Consider the following 26,737-nt stretch of genomic DNA (forward strand, 5'->3'; position numbering starts at 1 on the left):
ATGTCTTTATTGTGAAGAAATAATGAATTGTAAACCGTGTGTTTTTTGGGCTGGCAGGAAAGGTACGGGGCGAAATGGACACCCATCGGGGCATAATGGACACCCCGGCATGTTTTATGCTAATTCTTTGGTTACATAGGCCAGTTAAGCAATTTGCCTACAGCGATCAATACCACAGATATAATACTCCATCTTAGATGAGTTTACATAACAACAAAGTTAATTAGTTAAAAAGTTAAATAAACTTTAGGCTAAAATAATCGGATTGATTCTTTCCCTACTATCTTAAACGCCTAACAGTATGTAATGCGCGTACATCCATTCGTACTTGCCAGTGTTCATTTCGCCCCGAATCGACTACAACATTAAAATTGCTATTTTAAGTAAATTCTGATCAAAAATAAAATACTTCATCCATTGCTAAATCTCCGCATACATGTAGATGAGGTAACAATACACTTGTTTTTATGGTGGACACACTCCAACACTCGTAATACCTTATTTGATGCTGCTTCAAAATTATAAGAATTACACCATATGAAAAACATATTTCAATTTTAATGATATTTTCGTTATTTTGGAGGAATATAAATGGTAGTTTTAAAAAATAGAACCATGACTTGCTCCTCTACACATATGCATTAAAAGTTTAACATAAAAGTCAACGGTTTCGGCAAAAACAGGGGTGTCCATTTCGCCCCGGGTGTCCATTATGCCCCTAATCCCCCTATTCTTATGGCATACATTACATAATACATACTTTACAGTTATGGCTAAATTTCATAAGGTATTTTGATGAATTTCGGTAGTTTACTTCGCTGAGTGTATGATACACTCCTTATTGCCTTCGATTGATTTTCTCAAATTCGTTATTGTGGTTCACATTATGAGTCAAGCCTCCCACTTTGCGCTCAACTACCTGTACTAGATCTGCACTATTTATCATATTTGTTTGGTCCATTCAAGTTCAAGTGCTCAATGTCACCAATGATTCATCAAATTAGTGGTGGACACATAACGGTGAATCCTTTTCGTTTCATAGGCCTACGCTAATGTGATTTAGATGGGAGTCTTGATTGATTCATACGCGCAATCTGTAGATTGCGATAACAGCTGTTTCAACCTAACCTACCTGTGTTATCAAATTCGCTTGAGTTATGCTAACTGTTCATATGTATTCGCATGCTGGCACTTCCGCTGTTTTGTGGTTCACGTGCGATTACGTTTATCGATAATTGATATGCTATTGTTATCTTGTTTATCGATACGTAGTTTTATCAGTTTATCGATACACGGATGGAACCTGTAGTGGTAGGCTCTTATTTCGGATCGAAATCGGTTTTGCGATTCAGTTGTGCGAAGGAACTCCAGAAATACGGACTGGCATCGTTAATTCAAGTAATTTAAGTATTAGCATTTTTAGTTTTCTACAGTACAAAGCAATCCTATATTTGCAACAATTTTTACACAAGTATTGTAAATAAAATAATTTTAAATGATTAAATTTGATTAAAATAGATAAATGACGTGTTAATGTTGTGAAATTTAATTAGAACTTATCTATGTGTAGACAGATTAAACTGATAAAAAAAATCCACCGCGATACGAGTTGTCCGAGATTCCGTTTGCATTTTCAAAATCAAGGTTTTGTTCGCATTTTGCAGGCTGAAAAGTGTGAGTTGCCAATAAATGGCCGTCATCACTGCTCAAGGACCATCCACCGCTAATGTCCTTACTCAAGCAGCAGGAACCACGAACGGTGCTAAATTCATATTATTACTATGGAAGAACTTTCTGCTCCACTGGAGGAGCAAGGTATCTTCCTTGATGGAGATATTCATTCCTCCATTTTTTATGCTTCTTCTGGTAGGCCTTCGAAGCCTAACAGAAGTGAAGATCAAGTCTTACGAATCGATATATGATCCATTGGATGTAACCAACTTTACTGGAATAAGGTTAGCACATGGTGATTTTCCCAAGCGATAACGATTCGGTTGGTAATGACTCATTTTTTTGTTCATCTGATACAGGAACAACCTAGTGGTTCCCTTTGCACCTGTAATAGCATACACACCGAACACGACATTTCTTCATGAGTTGATGCAGCCTGTGGCGGAGTGGACTGGATTGAGTTTAGAATCCTTTTCTACATCTAACGAAATGCAATACTTCCTCATGGCCACAAATTCTTTCGTTGGAGTTCAATTCGACGAACGGTATGCAGAACAGACTACCCTTCCACAAAAACTAAACTACACGCTTCGATTTCCCGGTGAGCTTCGGGCGCAGTTTGGGATAACTCACACATGGCGCACTCATTCGCGCTTCTCGTCAAGACCCGATGGAGGCGCTCGGTTCTACGCGTACGACGATGGAGGACCTAGTCCGGGCTATTTCAGAGAAGGATTTCTTAGCATCCAGCATTTCATATTCAAATCGTTTGCGGACAAAGTGAAAGTGTTAAACGAAGAAGTACCAGATGTGATAGTGCAACGGTTTCCTTATCCACCGTTTATGGACGATAACTTCCCGTCCAGTTTGACCACGTTCTTGCCAATCTCAGTGATGCTGGCATTTATCTATCCGTGTATCAGTATAGTGAAGTCAATAATTTTTGAAAAGGAGAAACAAATCAAAGAAGCTATGAAGATAATGGGACTGAGCAACTGGATTCTGTGGTGTTCTTGGTTCGTAAAGTGTTTGTTTTTCATCGTCATATCGATATCGTTGGTAGTGTTGTTCCTAAAAGTGCCCTGGTACCGTACCCCGGACGTTTCCGTACTCACGCACTCAGACTGGGGTGTGATATGGTTGTTTTTCTTTATCTATGGAATCGCAATTATCACGTTCTCCTTCATGCTGAGTACATTGTTTTCGAGGGCAAACTCTGGAGGAGCTGTAGCAGCAATAATATGGTTTTTGGCCTTTGCTCCGTTTGCTGTTATGGATCAGGATTATGGGAGTCTTACAACATCAGACAAACTAGCGGCATCGCTTCTGTTGAATACGGCCATTGGCTTCGGTTTGCGGTTGATTGGAGTATATGAAGGAACCACCGAAGGGATGCAGTGGTCAACTTTATTCCACGATAGTGACGTCGATGACATCAATCTCGGCATGATAATGTTAATGCTACTGGTGGATGCTATCATATATTTGTTGATTGCGTTGTATATCGAGCAAGTGTTTCCTGGAGACTTTGGGTTGGCGCAGCCTTGGTATTTTCCGTTCTCAAAGAGGTTTTGGATGGGAGAATCTCCGATAAAAGGTGAGTACATATCAAATTTGGAAGGGTATATGTTGAACTACTCTAGCTAGCATTTTTGAACTCTGTGAGCTGATAAATATTTTTAGTGTGCAGGGTGCGTGCGGTAATTTTGAACTAACCTTCAAACGGAGATATTTCATCAATTGATTGCGATAAAAATATAAACCCAACAGCTTCAAATACAACCCATTTCTAGTGAAATGTGAAAAAAAATATAAAATCTTTAATATTCAAACCAGTGATGGTTTGGGAAAATGTTTTCACATCCTGTGTTTTACACTAGCGCGCCCAAGAGTATTCCATGTACTACTATTTGTTGTATAAATAAGACGAAATCAGTAAAACGCATTGTGTAAAAGCCCGACCATGATACACGTGACGTACACTCCCGATCAAAAGTTTGGGGACACCCCCTCAAAAACATGTCATTTTTTTAGGCCCATATCTCCGCCAATTTGTGTCCGAATTCAAAACCCCAGTTCTCATTCAAGATATAATAAGTCAAGGATACTTTGAACATCATTTAGGGGAAACTTTTACAAAAAATATTTGTATGTCAACTTAATTCAAAGTTGACAAATTTTCAAAAAAATGAATATAAACTTACGGCAGTGTCGCTGGAAATTGGGTCGACCAAATTCTAAGATGAGAGCGGTAATCTATTTTCTATTAGCTTTCAACTACTTTTTACAGAACTTGGCTAAAAAATATAGGAAAAAAGTTATTAGGTAAATTAACTCTTGATGTCATCGACCAAAAGTTTGGGGTCACCCCTCAAAATGATGTATCGCGCGGTGTCAAAATTTCGATTATTATCGAACATTCATGTACCTCGGATTTTTCTTCGAAAATGATTAGTATTTGGGCTATATATTCATAATTGGAAAACTAGAAAATATTTCATCGGCGAAAATTTTTCCATATAATTTGTATGGGACGTTTTTTGTTTTTTTTTTTTTGTTTTTATTTATGTGTATTTTAACTAGTTGCTAATTCTACACTCAACGTTTTTTGGGCTAAAATAGTAATTTTTGATTTTTAGTATGGAAAATAGCTAAAAACTCATTTAAATCAAATTTTCCCCGATAGAATATTTTCAAATTTTGCATTTATAAATTATAGCCGAAGTTCTAACATTCTATGAAGAAAAATCCGAGGTACATGAAAGTTCGATAATAATCAAAATTTTGACACCGTGTATCGGCCAAAAGTTTGGGGTAACTAACTTATCGTAAAACATGGAACAGTAATTTGTTGATATCATTGTCATCTTTCATTCAATTCAATTCTTCTTGGCTTATTTGAAACATAATGAATGATACTTACTGCATAGACATTGAACCACACATACCGTGAGGTCGCCATTCACCGCTCATGCCCCATTCACCGCTCATTTTGGGTCAATCATACAAAAATGATCAAATGTTAGTAAAGTATCGTAACAAAAGTGAATGTAACATGCTGGCACATCAAAAAACTTTCATTTCATCAAGTTTTTATATGGGTGTACCTGAAATCACGTTCTTAAAAATATTTCTCACACTGCGCTGCAGGACAACATGGGAACTGTTCAGGGCAAACAGCAGAAGAAATATCCAATAGATTAAACCCGTTAAAGGTTCCATTTTGACGAAACAGGATGAACTGAACGTCATGAATCATCAATACTTTGATAAATAAAAGGTATTTTGTTTTTATAAATTAATAGTTTCTGTGATTCCATGAAAAATAAATCCAGTGAGCGGTGAATGGATGCATGAGCGAGGAGCCAAGAGATAACACATTTGAATTTTTATTTTTTCGGTTGTAAACATATTTACAATCGTTTTATATTTTTTTTCCTATAATAACAACAATATTGTTGAGTTGTTTACGTAAATTAAAGTGCAATATTTGCAAACGTCGATTTTTAATGTCATATACTTTACGAAAATGCCGTTAAATGAGCGGTGAATGGCGACCTCACGGTATTTGTTAAAATTTACATACAAAAACTTAATGTAAAATTGCTTCATTTTTTGAAATGTTGTGAAATGTGTTAACTTCACATAACATTTTTATATTTAAAAATCGTTGAAAACGTTAAATTAAAGACTACAAACGTAAATTTAGTTGATTATCTTTGAAATGAGCCATAAAGAATTAAAATTGAACGATGACGAAGATATCAGCAAATCACTTTGCCATGTTTTACGAAGGTTACCCCAAACTTTTGGCTGATACATCATATTGAGGGGTGACCCCAAACTTTTGGTCGATGACATCAAGAGTTAATTTACTTAATAACTTTTTTCCTAGATTTTTTAGCCAAGTTCGGTAAAAAGCAGTTGAAAGCTAATAGAAAATAGGTTATATTACCGCTCTCATCATAAAATTTGGTCGACCCAATTTCCAGCGACACTACCGTAAGTTTATATTCATTTTTTAGAAAATTTGGCAACTTTGGGTTAAGTTTACATACACATGTTTTTGTAAAAGTTTCCCCTAAATGATGTTCAGTCTAATGAGTTTCCCGGAGAATCCATCCTGTAATGCACAGCCTTCCAGTCGAAGGACAGATACGGATTGAGGCCATGGTTAACGGTACTTAAGAGAGTTCGACTGATATATATTGTGTGGCTCCGTGGTCGTGCGGCTAGGGTCACCAAGCTCTTAGTCGCATCGTGCTGAGGAGCGCGGGTTCGATTCCCGCCGCAGCTGTCAGGAAAAGTTTTCGGCTGTGCCACTGGGCGTTGCATGCTAGTCCGTTGTCTAGTGTCGTGCTTCCTTCAAAGAGCGAAAAGCTCACTGGGAGCATTGAACGTGTCCGTGTCTTTAAAAAAAAAAAATAAATATGATCTAGCTACAGGGGGTGGCCAAATTGTTTGGGATAGGCAACTTTTTTCTCCCACAAAAAAATGTAACATGCTGTAACTTTTCTTGGAGTGCATCAAAAAATCTCAAATTTTTACTGTTTATCACCCTGTTATATGTGCATCATTGGTAAAAATATGGGCTCGATTGAATTATTTTTCGCGATGTTAGAGCCGTTCGGGTAAAACACTATTTTTAGACAACTCATTTTTGAGCTGTCATATCTCGGAAACCAGTGAACCGAATTTAATGATTTTTTTTAACGTTTATCAACAATATATTGATACTTAATACAACGTTATAAAATGTAATATTTTCTTACGGCGAATTAAGTTACACCAGTTTGAAATTTTTACCCATATAGAGGAAAATAAATCAAATTTACAATACCATACAAAAATTACTAAATGTGTTCTTCCGTTAATCTAAATAGGCTCTAATATATCTGATTAAAGATAACTTGTGAACAGAAGTGGAAAATCTTTGGACATCAACACTAAAATTTATTGACAAAGACGTAAAAAAATGACAGTTTTTCGTAAGAAATCCAAAAAGTGTCAATCCATGATAACTTTTTTCAACGTTCAAAAAGTATCTATGCTTTAATAGTTTGTGAAGCATTTGTATATTGTTAGTGTTTTAAAAATTTCAAAATTTCATTCAATTCGGTTCACAGGTTTCCGAGATATGACAGCTCAAAAATGAGTTGTCTAAAGAATAGTGTTTTACCCGAACGGTTCTAACTTTGTGAAAGATTACTCAATCGAGCCCAAATTTGTACCAATGATGCACATATAACAGGTTGACAAACAGTCAAAATTTGAGATTTTTTAATGCACTCTATGAAAAGTTTTGGTGAGAGAAAAAAAGTTGCCTATCCCAAACATTTTGGCCATCCCCTGTATGTGCTGTCAGCGCACTCCAATGCACGTTGGTGTCAAAGTTACGTTGCAATAAGCCATTTTACGAGACGTTTCAGAACAGCTGATCGCAGCAGCGGCGTCAACTGACAGAATTCCACGTACGTTTGTTTTGCTGGAATATCGTGTAATTTTTTAAAAGGTACTTGTTCGATAAATTTGAGATATGAGAAATTTGAGCCAAAATAGGCTCAAAAGCTGTCGTAGAAGCAATATAAAACTCGATAATTGATCAGGTATTTTTTTCGTTGCGATTGACTCGTTAACTTGCGAAAAAAAATTAAATAAAAATGTCTAATTATGGTTTTAGCCAGTTTCAAAAACTACACTTGACTTGCGCGCAATCATTAAGGTGAATATATAACGAAGTCCACTCTTCGAATTTTCAAAAGCACAAATCTGAAGATCCAAAAGACGGATTACGCTGAAAAGTTGATCGATTTGTCACCACCAGCGGGTCACCAATCGATCAACTTTTCAGCGCAATCCGTCTTTTGGATCCTCAGATTTGTACCCTTGAAAATTTGAGGTGTGGCTTCGTTATATATTCACCTTAACCATCATCAACCGGCTGATGATTGAAAACGTAAACATCAGAGCGCGTACTTCTGTCGTTTGACTAGCCTCATAAAATAGACTATTAGCGTATGTCATTTGCTCGTTGCAAAGCAAATAAGTGAACGGCCGCTGTTGTAGATGGCTTCCTTTGAAAATGAGCCTCTGTACGAATTTGCCCTGTCCCGCTCACTCCCACAGAAAATTTGAAAACACCGCGCACAGTAAAAGTCACATTTGACTTTTACTGTGCGAACTGTTTTCAAATTTTCTGTGGGAGTGAGCAGTACGCCAGATTTGTGCAGAGGCTCATATAGCGACTGGCCGTTGGTTTTTCGGCTATTATCTCTAAAACGGAAAGATATTCCATTTTGGCGTCAAAAAACGAAAGGAAGAACATTAGTTTTTGCGCTTAGAAAAATTTTGTCGTACCGTAAAATGGGGTGTTAAGGGACGGAAAAAAAATCGTCCCCATTAATTTATGGGTTCTCCTTCTTGAAACTTTCAGAAAAAGCAGTCCGATCATTGTCTTGGTGCCTGCTACGCATATAGATTACAAAATTTGACGATTTTTTGGAGAAATTCAAGATATTTAAGAAAATGTGCGATTTTTTGGAAAATATGAAAATGGGGTGTTAAGGAATTTAAGGTAATGAATGTAAAAGTTCTTATATTTCAAGGAAAGATAAAAATTGATTAATTGTAAACTGTGACTGTAATATTTCTTGAACACCACCGAAAAAGATTATCATAGTCCTGAAGGTGCAGGGACCTTTTCATTGTCATCTACTTGTATACCTATATGTTTTTTTTGTTAAAGCCTCAAAATCTGAAAAAATACCGTCAATTGTACCTGAGTGGCTTCAATTTTTAACAAACACATTATTCACAGTTACTATTTAGCGTAACCAAATTGAATAGTTCAGACTGACCAACAGGTTGTAAACTAAGGACACAGACAAACAGACGTAACACTTGCGAAATTTCCATCGACCATGCTTTTAACGATCATTTTAAATTTTCATAGTTGTGGCTTTCACAACCAGAGGCGCGCGCATCGTCTTTCTATGCGTTTGACGTTTCACACTAGCGCCTTCTGTGGACGATATTGCACAACACAGTGATTTGTGCAACTTTTCCACCAGGTGATGGTAGTGTGAACTGGGCGATGGATTTCCATGAAAATCGTTCAATGTGTTACGTCTGTTTGTCTGTGCTAAGGATATGTATTTATAGTTTTTTGTTCACTTAAAAACTCATTTATATTGAAATGTTTTATATGCAAGCATCATTAGATGGCCCATGGTGTAAGCTGTGTATTCAATGCTGATATTTCTACTCGCTGATAGGTCGTATTTTAGATTCTGAGATATTTTAGTAGCCATGAGTCATCTTCATAAATACTTTCTTTTGCAAGAGTTAGTGACAGTCTGGTTTGCATAATATATGGAACAAGTGAGCATATTTCACATTTTCAAAAAGCTGTCACGTTTTAGCACCAATCATTAATAATATTTAAATAAGAAAACAGACAGAAAAGCTATTCTGAAAAATACGCCTTCGTTAAAACATAACAAAACACCTAAAGAACACAAACTTCTGTAAAGAGGGGACTACTGCGGCATTATGTTTAAGCCTTTGGAAAATTTTCTAATTATATGATTATCAATCAAACATTTTTTAAGGCCTTCATTGTATTAGTTGAATTTATCATCCATAGCAACTGTTGGGATGTCTATGACCCAAAATGAAATCCGTAATACGTCATTCAGAATAGTAACTCCTACACAATGAATCAATCACCTCAAAACTTCATGATATAAATAAAAAAGTTATATGAGAAATTTCATCCCTTAACACCCCACCAGTTTATGAAACTAGACTTTTTTCACAAAAAATGTCGGTGTTCGAAAACCATCGTAGTTAGATCAAATATTTTACCTTAGTTTCGTTTGAAATGAGTTGTAGATCACCTTACGAGTACTCACATATTTTTCCTAATAATATTTCTGACCTCACAAATGAATGTTTCAATGGTAGCGAAATTAAGAAAAAGCAAGGCCGTTCTATTTTTGATGTCTAGTGTCCAGTTAAAACGTATTTTCATGAGTGGTAATCCTTATGCCTTTATTTCCAACACACATTTGAAGCGAATTTTGAATAAGTAAATCAATTTTTATACGGTTTGGCGATTTTTCAAAGAAGTGTGTGAAGATGAATCCCTTAACACCCCATTTTACGGTACGTAATTTATGATACAGACGGTACTTTTATCAGAATTTTTAGACGTGTTTTCTCTATGGTGAAAAATTTTCTGAGAATTTTTTTTCTCAGTTTATTTTTACTGGATTGCTGAGGTTATTTGGCGTCGATTTCACTAAAAAAGTTTGTTCTACGATGCATAGTTTCCGAGATATGGTTTTTTGAAGTTTGGGGTGTTTTACAAAATTTCGAAAAATCGTAAATTTTTATCTAGCGTTTTCCGGAAAAATAGTCCACTATGGTTTTTTTTTGAATGCCATATATGATCATATATCTACGACCTCAAGCACTGGTGAAATTTTCATGAAAATCGGAGACCCTTGGGCCCAAAGTGTTCGGTAATAAAAAAAAATCCTCAGCTGTCTTATCGTATTTGATCCTCTGAATGGAATCATCAACTCAGTGTAAATTTGTTTGTCCCCCTATCTTTTTGCTACAGAAAACTTTATTTCTTTAAATATCTTCAGCGCTTGAAAATTCAAGCGTTTTACCTCAGACGAATCAAAATTTGCTCTTCTTTGACCGGCGCTTTTCAACCCAAAGCGGTAGCAATATGCCTTCATTGGCTAACATGCTTCTGAAGCAAGTGGGAGCGGGAGCAATAAAAAAATATGAGTGAGAGTGAGGAACGACGATTCAGCGCCGTGCGGCTCTCTGAATCTCTCTCTTCGCCGGTGTATACGGCAATGAATATACTTTATTTTTATCTCGTTATTACAGTGCAAATGACATAAACTTTAATTAAATCGATTATAATAGTCACGTCCATCATTCTCTTATGGACAAATTGATTTTTACAAGTTTTGAGCAAAACATAAATCCACTGAATCATTTACGCATCTTCAGCCTCACAGCAGCAAGTGAGAAATAATCGTTACCAGTCAATATGCTTCACCAGCCAACCGACTGATGAGGAATGGTGGTCGCGGTTGGTTCGGTTTCTCTTTGCTCCCTGTGCGTGTTCGTTCGTAGTGGTGGTTGGCGCTAATGACTGATCGTACCATTCATATTCACTCGATTTCAAGCACTGATTCATGTCGTTCAAACGGTCGCTTTTATGCTTCTAGTTTAACCCTTTGGAGCCGAAGGGGTCATCTATGACCCCAACATAGAAACGACTGTATAAACTCACCCATTCGATAAAAAAGAATACTGTCTTCGGCAAAGTTGTAAAAAATTGAGTTCTCTATTAGGGAAAAATAAGGATATTTGTATTTGGGGCTTCATTGGTTACCTAGAACATCCTGAACACCATGAAAATTGCACAAACGAAATAATTGACATACCAGTTGTTCTAAAAGCTGAATTTGGATGTGGGTTTGGTGTATATGTATCCATTTAGCCTTTATCAAGAATATCAAAAGGTATTTTATATTCTGCCCGTGTAGCTGCCGGCTTAGAATAGCACTACGGACCACCTGTTCCGGGGGTAAAAGTCCACCAAACAGGTAACCCCAATCCAAGGTGTCAGGCGACCCGTGCTGAGGGATGAATGGTTGAGGGGGTTTAAAAGATGCTCGATCTTTAACGGAGCCCGTAGCGTGGGTAGATCGCCTTTTTGGGTTGCGTTGCGGTGATAGATCTACCAAACCGAAATCTAGTGTCGTCCTATTTTTCAATTTTGGATTACAGGGGATAGACAAAATGATCGGGACAGGCAAAATTTTCACTTTTCAAAAAATGTTCAATTAGCTGTAACTTTTCGAAAAGTGCATCAAATATTTTCAAATTTTTACTATAAGTTCTTCAACTAGTTGTGTATTAGTGGACGAAATTTGGAAAAGATCGGACAATTCTTCACGAAGTTATAAAGATTTTTGAAAAAGGTAAAATTATCCGATAGCCAACTTTGAGCTGTTATATTTCCGGATTCAATGAACCGCATGCAATGAAATTTTGTCCATTTATGACTTATATAATGAGCTATGAAAAACCATTGACTTAACTTAATATTCTTAACACGGAAGAAAGTTATAACGATTAGATTATTTTTCTAAAAAAAACACCAAATTATCCAAAACATCAACATTGTTTCAAAATTCAAGATGCAAATTATAGTTCATTTAGTTTCCTTCTAATTGACTTATATATAAATGCGTTTTGAAGGAAAGTAACAACATAGCCGCCAATAAATTGAAAAAGTAATGGGATGCATATTGAAAATAGACCATTTTACTAAAAAATCGTGAAAAAAAATAAAACCGCTATAACTTTTTCGCTTGTTAAAAATTTCAAGTTAAGTTGAATGTTTCCCAGAGTTCAGTATATAAGTCATGAATGGTCAAAATTTCATTGCAATCGGTTCATTGAATCCGGTGATATAACAGCTCAAAGTTGGCTATCGGAAAATTTTATCTTTTTCAAAAATCTTTATAACTTCGTGAAGAATTGTCCGATCTTTTCCAAATTTTGTCCACTGATACACAACTAGTTGAAGAACATACAGTAAAAATTTGAGAATATTTGATGCACTTTTCGAAAAGTTACAGCTAGTTGAACATTTTTTGGAAAGTGAAAATTTTGCCTGTCCCGATCATTTTGTCTATCCCCTGTATGTGTTCTGGTAATTAAAGGTATTATAGTATTTAGTCCTTGCTTCTGGTGTTGTGATGACTTCCAGTCTTTGAATAAAACTAAGTTTACCAACTTTACTTTGCATATAGTTAAAAACCTCACCATATGAGGCTAAACTCAATGCAAAGGAAATCAAATTGGGTTAGGGATCCATGTATGTACTAACTCTTCGAAGACTGAAAAGTGCTAGTACGCAAGGAACATACTAGAATCCTTATTGCTGAACACATGTTCCATTATTGGAATGATATTGCTGCTAATGTTAAAACCCGGGTCCTACTGGGGAGAATTTAGCAGTAAAACAAGGGTGATGCTAGGTTTCCGATGCATGGCCAATATCAGTACTCTTGTTTTGTTTTCTAAGAAAACAAAACAAAAACTGTATCAAAATCGATACTTTATTGCCCCTCAATGGCAATTGAGTAATGCGACATGCACTACACTAAGGATACGGGTAATGTCACAATAGATCTAAAAACTGGTCGCAGTGACAAACCCGAACAGGAATAAAAAAAAAAAATATTCTGGGATGTTCCAGGTGTTCCAAACTGTCCTATAGTGAAGTCCTTCAAATCTACAAGAATAATTTTATGTATTTTCGCCACAATTAATAGCATTGCATAACCTACTGAGATCCGTGAAGCTCTTGACATCTACTATGTCATTTATAGACACTATAGGGATATTCCGGGTCAGCCAAACTACCTTGGAGTTCAGGACTTCAGGTTTACACTCGTAACAGTATCCATATCTGTTATACTGAAAAACGCTGCATAATCAACTGCAGTTACTGGAACAATCTGAAGTCTACTAGCTTATTTTGAACCTTTGGGACATCTAGGGTCGTCCAAATTGTTCTATAATAAAGTCCTTCAAATCTACAAGAATAATTTTATGTGTTTTCACCATATATAATAGTATTGTATAATCTGCTAGGGTCCGCGGAGCTCTTGAAATCTCAAATGTCATTCAGAGACACTACAAGGATATTCCAGGACAGCCAAACTATATTGGAGTTCAGGACTTCAGGTCTACACTAGTAACAACAGCCATATCTGTTATACTGAGTAACGTTGCATATTTATCCGTGGTGACTGGACCAATCTGAAGTCTATTTTTTTTATTACAACCCTTTGGGACATTCAGGTTCGTCCAAACTGTTCTATAATGAAGTCATGTACATCTACAAGAATAACTTTGTGTTTTGCCATAAATAATAATATTGCATAACCTGCTGGGATTCGCGAAGCTCTTGAAATCTCAAGTGTCATTTAGAGACACCACAGGGATATTTCAGGTCAGCCAAACTACCTTAGAGGTCAGGACATCAGGTCTACACTCGTAACAGTATCCATATCTGTTATATTGAGTAACGCTGCATAATCAACCGCAGTTACTGGAGCAACCTGAAGTCTACTTTTTTGTAATAAACCTTTGGGACATTCACGGTCGTCCAAACTGTTATATAATGAAGTCCTTCAAATCTTTAAGAAAAACTTCATTTGTTTTCATCATAAATAATAGCATAGAATAATCTGCTGAGATCCGTGAAGCTCTTGGTCAGCAAAACTATCTATGAGTTTAGAGCTTCAGGTCTGCACTCGTAACATCAGCTATATCTGACATACTGAGTAACGTTTCATAATCAATAGTGGTGACTGGACCTACCTGAAGTCTTCTATATATTATTATGAACCTTTGAGACATTGAGGGTCGTCCAAATTATCTTGAAGTTTAGCTCTTGATAGTAACAGTAGTTATTTTCACAATGAACTTTGGACTATTATCTGTAATCCCCCTGGCATATCATGAGTCATTTCAAGATAGTTTTGAGATATTCCAGATCAACATCACTACTCCGGAGGCCATAGCTTCAGGTCTACACATGTGATAATAGCTTTTGCCACTACGTTAAGGTGTTACATAATCCACTGTACTTACCAAAGCAGTTAGAGAAACTATTCGCGTTGTTATATGTTTTTGGGATATTATGGGCTTCATAACAGTAGGTTAGTGTAGAATTAGCTATAAGTTAAAATACACATTAATAAAAAAAAAACAGTAGGTTAGTTGATAAAAACAACCTTTGAAACTTTCAGAAGACTTGCTGGACATAATAGATTACAAACCGTAGCTTTTAATGAAAGAAGTTACCGTTACACCCGTAGACTTTACGATCTAAACTCAAGTATAGTTTGGATGACCTAGGATACCCCGACGGATCTGATACTGTCTATTGAATTTTCAGAAGACTTTCTGGACATGATAGATTACAAATCGTAGCTTTGTATAATGAAAGAAGTTACCGTTGCACCCATAGACTTAAGGATCTAAACTCAAGAATAGTTTGGATGACCTAGGATGTTCAGAAAAAATTATTCCGCATAATATTCTACCGTTTTTGTACTATTGAATACCAAAACTACAGAAAAACGCAGAAAAAACTCCAGAATAACGCTTGGAAAAATTCCGGCTTCGAAGGGTTAACTTATGAAAACTATGAAGCATGATTAAAATCCTGTTAGCTTTTGGTAAAGAACATTTACCAAAACACAACAAAACCACATTTCTCGAAAATGTATATACAATTTGCCAGTTCCAAGACTTTGAATTATAGATCTTTGTTTAACCCCGTACACATTTTCTCGTTTCTTCAGAATCCTTAGAGAGCGAATCCAGCCCTTCGGACGAGAACATAGAGGATGATCCGAAAGGCCGCCCGGTACGTATCAGAATCAAGTCGCTGCGCAAAGTGTACTCCAACAAAAAGGTGGCCGTCGAAGGATTATCGTTCAACATGTTCGAGGGTCACATCACTGCATTGTTGGGCCACAATGGTGCGGGCAAAACAACCACCATGTCCATGCTTACCGGTATGAAACGGCCAACTTCAGGAACGGCAGAAATTTGGGGCTATGACATTCGACATGATATGCAAAGCATCAGGAATTCTTTGGGGTACTGCCCGCAGCATAATATTTTGTTCGATCAACTTACGGTACGGGAACATCTGTATTTTTACGGGAGGCTGAAAGGACTGTCAAAAACGCAGGTTGAATATGAAATTGAGAAATATATCAAGGCTTTGGAGCTGGTTGATAAAACAAATGTCCAGGCTTCCAGTTTGTCAGGTGGTATGCAAAGAAAGCTGTGCGTTGGAATCGCCCTGTGTGCTGGATCGAAGGTTGTTCTTTGCGATGAACCGACTTCCGGAATGGATCCCGCTGCAAGAAGAGCATTGTGGGATTTGTTGATAGCTGAAAAAAGTCGACGCACGTTGATTTTGTCGACACATTTCATGGATGAAGCGGATATGCTAGGCGATAGGATTGCAATCATGGCTGATGGCAAATTGAAAGCAGTAGGATCTTCGTTTTTCCTTAAGAAGAAATATGGTGTTGGATACCGTTTGATTTGTGTTAAATCTCCAGAATGCGATGTAGAAATAGTTACAGAATTACTGCGGAATCATATCATGGACATAACAGTGGAATCGAACATTGGATCTGAACTGTCATATTTATTGCATGAAGAATATTCGCATAGGTTCCAACCGATGCTTGAAGAACTTGAAAATAATTGCGAGGCTTTGAACATATTGGACTTTGGAATATCATTGACTACTTTGGAGGAAGTGTTCATGAAGGTTGGCTCGGATTCAACCCAAATTAGTGATGCCGTGAGTATGTCCAGTCTAACTACCAGTTCTACTGACGTGGAATCAAACTCAAGTGTGGGAGATTACGAATTACTCGAAGGATTCAGACTATTCCTGTGCCAGATGAAGGCATTATTCTTGAAGAAAATCTACCAAACCTATCGTAACTGGTTCTTGCTGTTGGTGCAAATTGGCATCCCTATCCTGTTTGTGTCGGTAACTATTGCGGTAGTCCGTGCCTGGGTGGGATCTCGTGATATGCCACTTCGCGTACTCTCTATGAGAACCCATAATCCGTCGGTTACGCTGGTGCAAGTGGATGCACCAGAACAGCGAGCTGGATTGACACAAATGTAAGTTGGGAAATTTACATATTTTCGGCAGTTTAGTTCTCTTCGTCATGGGGGGTTTTTAAAAACCTGTTGAACTCAGAGTTAGTCTCAAATCCTTCCCAACCAGGCTGAGTTATCTGTCCAAATTTCAGGATACTCGACCCACAAAAACCCCCAATGACGAAGAGAACAAACCTGCCGATAATACCCTTCGTCATCCTATGAAGAAAGTTAAACTTCGTGTGTTTGGTTAACTATTTCGTACTTTTTCATTTTTTTTTTCCCAACAGAGTGCTGGAAAATTATCTGCATCACCTGCGCTGGACGGAAGGTCTAGTTATTAGCTTAATAAAGAAATTCATGATTCAAGTATTTTTGCTCCTTGCCAATGAGAACCTCATCGTGGTTAATCGGCTGTACGTAATTGGCGCCAGTATCCTCAATAGCAACTATACAGCATGGTTCAATAATGAGGCACTGCATTCTCCTGCAATCTCCTTGGCCACGATGCACAATGCACTGCTTCGAACTTTTGCCAATTCAACAACTTATCGGATAGACGTAGCGAATCATCCACTTCCTTTCACCGATGAAACCAGGGTAAGTATTGAAATGCTAATTGAAAGAATCTGATGTAATCCATTTCAGGCAGAAATGAGAATTTAACTTAAATTTTCAACTGTCCAGTACATACAGGGGATGGCCAAAATGTTTGAGATAGGCAACTTTTTTTTCTCCGACAAAAAAAATCAACATGCTGTAACTTTTCATAGAATGCATAAAAAAATCTAAAATTTTGTCTGTTTGTCAACCTATTATGTGTGCATCATTGGTACAAATTTGGGCTCGATTGATTAATATTTCGCAAAGTTAGAACCGTTCGGGTAAAACACTATTTTTCAGACAACTCATTCTTGAGGTGTCATGTCTCTGAAACCAGTGAATCGAATTGAATGAAATTTTGAACGTACTCTAACAATATGTAAATGCTTCACAAACTATTAAAATATAGGTACCTTTTGAACGTTGAAAAAAGTGATCATGGATTGACACTTTTTGGATTTTTCTCGAAAAAATGTAATATTTTTACATCATTGTCAATACATTTTAGTGTTGATATCCAAAGATTTTCCACTTCTGTCCTCAAGTTATCTCTAATCAGATATATTAGAGCCTATTTAGATTAACGGAAGAACACATTTAGTAATTTTTGTATGGTATTGTAAATTTGACTTATTTTCCTCTATATAAGTAAAAATTTCAATCAGGTATAACTTAATTCGCCGTGAGGAAATATTACATTTTATAACGTCGTATTAAGTATCAATATATTGTTGATAAACGTTAAAAAATTCATTCAATTTGGTTCACTAGTTTCCGAGACATGACAGTTCAAAAATGAGTTGTCTGAATAATTGTGTTTTACCCAAACGGTTTTAACTTCGCGAAAAATTAATCCATCGAGCCCAAATTTGTACCAATGATGCACATATAATAGGATGACAAACAGTCAAAATTTGAGATTTTTTGATGCACTCTATGAAAAGTTACAGCATGTTGATTTTTTTTGTGGGAAAAAAAAAGTTGCCTATCCCAAACATTTTGGCCATCCCCTGTATGTGCCAACTTAGGGGGGCAAGTTTGGTTTTGCACTTGTTTTTTTGTAATAGTTGGAATAATTTTGAATTTCTCAATAGTTTTTTTTTTGTTTGTCCCCCTCGTACCCGATGTGAGGTCTCGGAAATAAAAGAAAAATAAAATTTGCCGGTCTAATATAAAAAAAAAAAACTAAAAAATATTCATCATTCTTACAACAATGTATTATTAAAGGTATCAATACCGTTGTGGAAGAATCTGAATCTAGAACAATAAAAAGAGCTGCGAAAAATGTTGATATCCACCAAATTTATTCACAACAAATATGGAATTCTATGGTGAAAAGCGGTTTTCGCGAGTGTGTTCGCGGCATTAGATCACAGATTTAGTAGAAATTCATGACAAAAATTCATATAGAAACTGCATAAGAATTTATAGCTGATTTTTTCAGAAAAAGGTAAGAATTGTAGTAGCACAATCCCTAATGAATGTGCTGTCGTTTTTGTGAAACCGATTGATAATTTATAGGGATTCCTAGCCTCTCTGGAGAAGTTGATGATCGATCACCATAAAGAATGAACACCGAATGAAAAACCTTGTTGTAATGCGACTGCTAAGGAAGGTTCTGGCAACCTCTCAAAAGAATTTTTCATAAATTTTCCACGAAATCAAAGTGGAAATTCCAGGGGAAATTCTTATTGAAAATACTGAATAAATTTTAGCAGGAATCCATGATAAGTTTCCATGAATTTTTGACTTAATTTCCAATAGAAATTTCTATTAAATATCTTGGCAATTTTTCAAGGAAAACCTGGACAAATTTTTCGGTCTATTTCTCCTCAAATTTCTTCTGCATTTTTCTCTAAGAATCTATTGATTTCAACAGGCATTCCCCATGGATTCATCCTTATTTTAGTTATAAAATTTCTCAACTCAAGAAATTCGTAAAACATTCTGCCCTAAATTCATGCTAGGTTCTTTTAAAAAAAATGTTCCAATACTTTGAGTTCTCCTATTTAAGTCGTGAGCTGTCTAAGTAAAATCAAACTCAAGAATTCAAAAAATACTTCTAAATTACGAAAAAAAATCTTTGATTCTTCCAACAACTCTGTTGGAAAATTCTTCAAAATCTTTTCAAAAACTTTAGGAAAAAAGGCAAACAAATAGGAGTAGGCGGGGCAGTATGGACACCCATAAGTGGCAAGGGAAAAATATAACCTAAATCACAAAGCAACCAAATTCTTCGATTTCAGTATATTTCCGATTAAAAGTTCACTATAGTAGACATAGAGCGAAACAAATTCGTCAAAAACGACAACAGTGGAAAATAGTTGTTCTAGCAACAGCTGCACATGCCGACAAAAACAAAGTTTTATCCAAAACAGCCTGAATTTAAATTAACTGATCAAAAATGAAATACTTCGGCGTTTTATTCATACATAGTAGTTGTTTTGTAATGAAATAACTTCATAGGTGTAAATAGTATACGAAATTCGTAAAAGCCTCATGGTGTCCATATTGCCCCATGGGGGTTGTTAAGAATAGGATTAATTTTGTCTCACCCTAATTGTAATTAGATCAGCTAGATTCTCTCCAAAACTGATAGGTGAGCGAAAGCTCTTTTCGTATAGCAATTCTGCTCTGAACTCATTATATCTCTAGTATACAATAGCCAGGCCTGCCAGTTCAAACCCGATCGCCGAACCGCTAAGATCATTTGTATCTCTTCGCAAATAAACGTACCCCTTTCAAATTCCGATACCGAGCCAATCGAGTTTCATTTCGTACATAAAAAATTGGTCCTTCGAACCGGATTGATTGGTCTCGGTATATTCGCAGTTTTCGGTTCGCGTGTGAGCAGCTGCTTTTCGTGAAAATAGTGCTTAAATCGCCGCAAATTCCGTTGTCGCGGTAAACTCGGTTTTGCGCCGGTCGAAACGCTATCGTTCATTGTCGTACCGCGTGCGCGTGAGTGTTGTTGAGGTTAAGTGTCGAGAAGAAACCAAACGCACGTGGCTAAATGTGAAAATTGAAAGTTGAACGCCAAAAGAATAAATTTGCCCAACCAACAGTGTCCAGTGAAAACGCATAAAGTGTGATTAAGGGAGTGTAGCACAAAAGCGTGACTCGAGTTGACCGCGTGGTCAGCAGATAGCGTGGCGTCGGTCTATACAACTGGATCGGAAAGAATAGCCGCCAGCACAAAGGCCGAGCCCCGTCGGCCCACCACCGCGCGCTTCATCGCTGCGCGCCTCATCGCCGCGCGCGCCGTACCGCGGCGCTGCCCTTCACTGTTGCAGATAGATGAGGTAAGCGAGTAGAAGCATACGACTAACCCCTTGCGCAAAACGAAGCAATCGCAGAGAGAATTTGAGCGCATTTTTTGAGAGTTGAGAGATGAGCGGAGTGGTCGAGCTGATAGCGAACCGGACTAACACGAGGTGGTGGATTTAGCTTTTTCGTGAGCAAATAAAGCTGTGGGTGGTTTGAGAGCGAAACAGAACTGTTGTTCGAACGATTGTTGAGCTTTTTTTTTGGGTTTTGCAGTGCTGAAGGGTAACAATGGCCCCTGATTTGCGAGCATTGACCAAGCAAGAGCAGTTTTGCTTCGACACCTTGAACAACGTGGTCAAATTTATTAATCAATACGATGAAGCGCGGGATAAAGGACAGATCGCGGGTTGGATGGATCGTTTGGAGGGGCTTTTTGAGAATTTTTTGAAGGTGCGGTTGCAAATTGATTTGCTGCAGGATGATGAATCGCCTACTGCAGATGAAGACGAAAAGCTTAGCCGCGCCTCACGTGATCGGTTTGAGAAGATCTACGTGCAGGTGAAAGGTTTTCTTGTGAATGCTGAACGCATGGCAAATGCGGTGCCCTCCACCAGTGCAAGTGGGGGTTTTAGTGGTTCAAACGCTAATCGCGCCACTCCAATGGCTCGGATAAAGCTTCCTGAAGTCAAGCTTCCTTCCTTCAGCGGATCAGTCACTGAGTGGCTGACTTTTCGAGACACGTTTAAGAGTCTTATCGATTCCAATCCAAATCTTTCGGATGTGGACAAGTTTTCCTACCTTGTCGCATCACTAACGGGGGAAGCGAAGCGAGTTGTCGAGCCTATCGACATTACTGATGCCAACTATGCCATTGCTTGGCAGTCTCTGACAAAGCGCTTCGATAATAAAAAGCTAGTTGTTAAAACGTACTTGGATGCGCTTCTTTCCATCGAACCCCTGAAGCGGGAAAGCTACGAATCTCTTTCTCGGCTAGTAGACGACTTCGAACGAAATCTGCAGATGATTGAGAAAATGAACATCGACACCAAGGGTTGGAGTGTGTTGCTGGCTCACATCGTGTGCTCTCGTCTGGACACTGCAACGCTCAAGCAGTGGGAAAACCATCACAAATCGACAGATGTTCCCCGGTATGAGGTGCTCATCGATTTCCTACGTTCCCATTGCATCGTTCTCCAGTCAATCGCGCCTGGGAAAGCGCGGGCCTCTGATCCTCCCCGATCTGATCCAGCGCGTGTGCCGAAGGTCAAGGTTAGCAGCGTGCATTCCGTCGTCAATTCACCTCAAAAGCCATGCTGTTTCTGTGACCAGTCTGCCCACTCGTCGTTCAAATGTGATGTGTTCCGCAAGCTAGCCGTTTCCGAACGGTACGATTTGGTGAAGAAAAGGAGTCTCTGCATCAACTGCCTGTCCGCTGATCACCAGGTTAGGAACTGCTCATCCGGTGCCTGCCGCGTCTGCAGTCAAAAGCATCACACGATGCTCCACCAACAAGCTCCCATTCGCAATCCTCCCCAACCACAGGGTCCCAAATCAAACTCAAGCCAGCCCTCCACAAATCAGACTCAATCTCAACCTCAAATCGCTCCAACTACGTCGTCCAACGCAAATAAGTCTTCCTCGCCGTCTATCGTACCTGACGAACAGACACCATCCACGAGTGCCCTCAGTCATTGCTCTACCTCCTCGGTTGCCAACGTCCGCCGAATCCCATCAACCGTGTTGCTGCAGACTGCGCTCGTTAAGGTCATCGATTCTTCGAAAAACACCCTGTGGGCTAGAGCGTTGCTCGATCCCGCCTCGCAGCTGAACATAATTTCCGAAAGCTTGGCCCAACGATTGCAAGTGCAACGGGTCAAGGAACACCACATCGTCGGGGGAATCGGACAATCCTCTACTCCGTCCACACATTCTGTCGTAGTCCACATCCAGTCGCATTGCTGCCGTTTTCGTACCCAGCTTAAGTTCCACGTGCTGCCTGCTGTGACACGTGAACTTCCTTCGAATAGCATCGACGTAGCCGAATGGAATTGGCCTACCGGAGTAATTCTGGCAGATCCCCAATTCAACAAACCAGCAGCAGTGGATATGATTATCGGAGTGGATGCGTATTATGATTTGCTTCTCGATGGACTGATTCGCCTAGGCCCCAGCCGACCTGTGTTGCAGAATACCATGCTGGGTTGGGTCGTCTCCGGTCGGGCTGGTAATAGCCGACCAGATCCCGAAATTGTTAGCATCGTCCACGTTTGCAGCACGGACGGGCTCGAACAGCAGTTGTCCAGATTTTGGGAACTTGAATCCTGTCAGTCCTCCAGCACCTTGTCCGTAGAAGAATCGACTTGTGAGGCTCACTTCGTCGCCACTACCACGAGAACTGAGTCCGGTAGATTCGTTGTCCAACTTCCGAAGAAACCCACCATTCTATTGCAGATGGGGGACTCGTATGATATCGTCAAACGTCGGTTCCTATCCGTGGAACGCCGATTACAAGCCAAACCCCAACTGAAGACAGCTTACTCCGCTTTCATCGAGGAATACCGAATCCTTGGACACATGAAGGAAGTAGTAGATGTTAGTCAGCCCACACCGTATCGCCCGTATTATCTTCCACACCACTGCATCGAACGTCCCGACAGCGTCACCACGAAGCTTCGTGTCGTTTTCGACGCGTCTTGCGCCACGGACACCAACGTTTCTCTGAACAACGCGCTGATGGTGGGACCCACCGTCCAAGATGACCTCTTCTCGTTGATCCTGCGGTGGCGAACCCATCGATACGTGATTATTGCGGACATCGAAAAAATGTACCGCCAGATCCAGGTGCATCCTTCAGACCAGTGTCTGCAACGGATTCTTTGGAGAGATGATCCGTCGGAGCCGATTCGCATTTTCGAGCTCTCCACGGTAACGTATGGCACTTCTTCAGCGCCGTATCTAGCCACCCGCTGTCTGAAAGAACTCTCCGTGATAGGCCGTCAGTCTCATCCTCTCGCTGCCGAAGTCGTAGGTGAAGACTTTTATATGGACGATCTCTTTACCGGAAGCAATACCATTCAATCTGGAAAGGTCTTGTGCACGCAGCTTCTTCAGCTTCTGCATTCCGCTGGATTTCCACTGCGCAAATGGTCGTCCAATTCTCCGGAGATTCTCTCGCATATTCCTGAGGCACTACGTGATGAACGAACCGTATTGGGCCTCGATCCAGGAGCTTCCATCAAAACTCTCGGGCTTAGGTGGGAGCCAGCTTCCGATTGCTTCGGCTTCCACGTTCCAAAATGGAAGCAAGACATTTGCGTTTCCAAGCGGCAAGTGGTTTCCGATTCTTCGAGCCTTTTCGACCCGCTCGGTTTCATAGGCCCAGTCATCGTAGTTGCCAAGTTGTTCGTGCAGGACCTCTGGCGAAGCAAGCGTTCCTGGGACGAGCCGCTAGAAGATGAACTCCAACAAAGCTGGCTGCAATTTCGGTCCGAACTTGCGGCAATCGAGACAATTATCGTTCCTCGTTGGGCCGTCCCAATCGTCTATCCAACTTCCATCGAATTACACGGTTTTTGTGATGCCTCCGAGAAGGCTTATGGGGCATGCATCTACCTTCGCGCCGTGTCCTCCAGCGGCGACACATCCGTTCGTCTTCTAACCTCGAAGTCGAAACTGGCACCTGTAGGAAACAGCAAGAAACAAAAAAGAGTCTGTCTGCCTCGGCTCGAACTTTCTTCGGCGCTATTATTGAGCCACTTAGTTCAGAAGGTCCAGGAAGCACTGAATCTCCCAATGAAGTGTTTTTTCTGGACTGATTCGATGATCGTCCTCCAGTGGATTTCGGCTGCCCCATCCCGCTGGAAAACGTTTGTGGCAAACCGCGTGTCCGAAATACAACACCTGACGGAAGGCGGAATGTGGAATCATGTGCCTGGAATCGAGAATCCGGCAGACATCATCTCCCGCGGAATGCTGCCGGCGGAGCTAAGAGATTGCGCAGCATGGTGGAATGGTCCACCGTGGCTCAGTCAACCAAACAGATTCTGGCCTGCTCTTGTCCGTCCAGCATTCGAGAACTTCGAAGCAGAACAACTCGAGGAAAGAGCAATTGTCCTACCAATCCAAGTCCACGAGCCAAACCCTATCTTCAGTCTTCGGTCTTCGTATACCGGCCTAGTCTCGGTGGTGGCATATCTCCTGAGATTTTGCCACAATTGCAAGCAACGCAATCCCTCAAATCGACGAATCGGTTATCTGAAGACCACTGAGTACAAGGACGCGCTCATGCGTTTGGTTCGTTTAGCCCAACAAGAGTCGCTGACCGAAGACGTTAAAGCCGTCGCTGCCACAGGAGAAGTCAAGCCCAACTCCAAGCTAAAATCCCTAGCACCAATCTTGGAAGACGGGGTTCTGAAGGTTGGTGGCCGTCTTCGCAACGCTCCGGTGACGGAAACCCGCAAACACCCGATGATCCTGTCTCCGAGCCACCCCTTCACCAAAATGGTAGTCACCTACTATCACCAGAAACTTCTTCACGCCGGCCCGCAGTTGTTAATCGCTCACTTGCGGGAGCAGTTTTGGCCACTAAGAGTACGCAACCTGGCGCGGAAAGTGGTTCAAGACTGTATCAGATGCTATCGCTGCAAACCGACCGTCCAGGAGCAGTTAATGGGAGATCTTCCTAGCGAACGGGTGACTCCCACCTACCCGTTCCTGAAAACCGGCGTAGATCTTTGCGGACCGCTATTCTACCGTCATCATGGCCGCAAGTCTCCTCCGGTGAAATGCTATGTCGCCATGTTCGTGTGCCTCGTCACCAAGGCGGTGCATATCGAATTAGTGGCGGATCTAACAACGGACGCGTTCATTTCTGCTCTGAAACGATTCATTGCCCGCCGCTCCAAACCAGCAGTCATCGAATGCGACAATGCGAAAAACTTCCAAGGAGCATCACGTGCGCTAGCCGAGCTTCTAGCGCAATTCCGGTCGCAGCAGCACCAGCACTCCGTTGGTTCCTTCTGCGTAGAAGAAGGGATCGAGTTCAAGTTTATACCGCCTCGATCGCCAAACTTTGGAGGCCTCTGGGAGGCCGCTGTAAAGTCGTTTAAAAAGCACCTGAAATCGACTATCGGAACAACTGTTCTATACAAGGACGACCTCGAGACGCTGCTCGTCCAGATTGAGAGCTGCCTGAACTCCAGGCCGCTTACCCAGTTGTCTACTGACCCTGAGGACCTGGAGGTCCTTACACCCGGCCACTTTTTGGTCCACCGTCCCTTGGTCGCTGCCGCCGAACCCTCGTATGGAGAAATCCCACAAAATCGTCTTAACCGCTACCAACTAACGCAAGAATTTGTTCGCCGAATTTGGAAGCGCTGGAGCACAGATTACCTTTCCGGACTGCACCCGCGCACCAAATGGACCCGCCAGCGGGACAATCTTGCCGTCGGAACCTTAGTACTCCTGAAGGACGAAAAACTGCCGCCGCTCCGGTGGTGTCTCGGCCGTGTTACCCGACTCTTCTATGGCGACGACGGGAATGTCCGCGTCGTTTCCGTGCGGACAAGGGATGGAGAATTCAACCGGGCAATTAGCAAGGTTTGCGTTCTGCCCATCCAGCAATCAGCCAGCGCTGATGAAGTCGTAGTTCTCGCCAACATGTAGCTTGCTCGAATCCAACAGCGTTTGGACGCTTTTTCGTTTGTCTCGTCACTTTGTCAATTGCAAACCTAATGCTTTTTTCCGTTCCATGTTGCGCAACCGCTCCGTTCCGTCGAGATTCTTCGCACTGCTATGGTAGTCAAACGACCCCCCTCGGCATACCTGCGAACCACCAGCGAGGGTGTCGATAAGCTGGCTCCACGTCCCCTAGCCCAACCGTGGGAACACCAACGTGGCGGAGGTCGCCATGCTCCCAGCCGACGACATTGAGAACCGAGGTCCAGAACTAGTAGATTATCGCTGCTTAAAAATTAACAAACAAGTGAAGTGATTTAGGCTAAGATAAAGATTGTAAAATAGTAGATAAGGTTTTGAAAATCACACTTTTCAACGGAGGCCGGCTATGTTAAGAATAGGATTAATTTTGTCTCACCCTAATTGTAATTAGATCAGCTAGATTCTCTCCAAAACTGATAGGTGAGCGAAAGCTCTTTTCGTATAGCAATTCTGCTCTGAACTCATTATATCTCTAGTATACAATAGCCAGGCCTGCCAGTTCAAACCCGATCGCCGAACCGCTAAGATCATTTGTATCTCTTCGCAAATAAACGTACCCCTTTCAAATTCCGATACCGAGCCAATCGAGTTTCATTTCGTACAGGGGTGTCCATTCTGCCCCGTATGCTTGAAGACGGTCATGAAAAACTAACATTTTTCGAAACATTTTTTGAAGTGGATAAATCATATTTTCCGTGAACACTCTTATGCAATAGCTGCTAATTAG

At 40.2% G+C, this 26,737-nt stretch overlaps 1 protein-coding gene across 3 annotated transcripts in view; it reads left to right on the plus strand.

Moving 5' to 3' along the window:
- Nucleotides 1–1,286: 1,286 nt before the first annotated feature.
- The window catches only part of LOC109412631 (phospholipid-transporting ATPase ABCA1), a 34,311-nt gene continuing 8,860 nt past the window's right edge, over nucleotides 1,287–26,737 (plus strand). The window contains exons 1-5 of one of the 3 annotated variants that reach the window (XM_029868552.2): nucleotides 1,287–1,398; nucleotides 1,665–1,955; nucleotides 2,031–3,268; nucleotides 15,090–16,443; nucleotides 16,713–17,022. In XM_029868552.2, coding sequence (XP_029724412.1) covers nucleotides 1,690–1,955; nucleotides 2,031–3,268; nucleotides 15,090–16,443; nucleotides 16,713–17,022 — 3,168 coding nt within the window. In that variant the 5' untranslated portion in view covers nucleotides 1,287–1,398; nucleotides 1,665–1,689. Of the gene's footprint in view, nucleotides 1,408–1,664; nucleotides 1,956–2,030; nucleotides 3,269–15,089; nucleotides 16,444–16,712; nucleotides 17,023–26,737 lie in introns of all 3 variants that reach the window. The other 2 variants (XM_029868551.2, XM_062859861.1) reach the window with 2 other exon arrangements.

The sequence above is a fragment of the Aedes albopictus genome, chromosome 3 (genome assembly GCF_035046485.1).
Source record: "Aedes albopictus strain Foshan chromosome 3, AalbF5, whole genome shotgun sequence".
Classification (NCBI taxonomy): domain Eukaryota; kingdom Metazoa; phylum Arthropoda; class Insecta; order Diptera; family Culicidae; genus Aedes; species Aedes albopictus.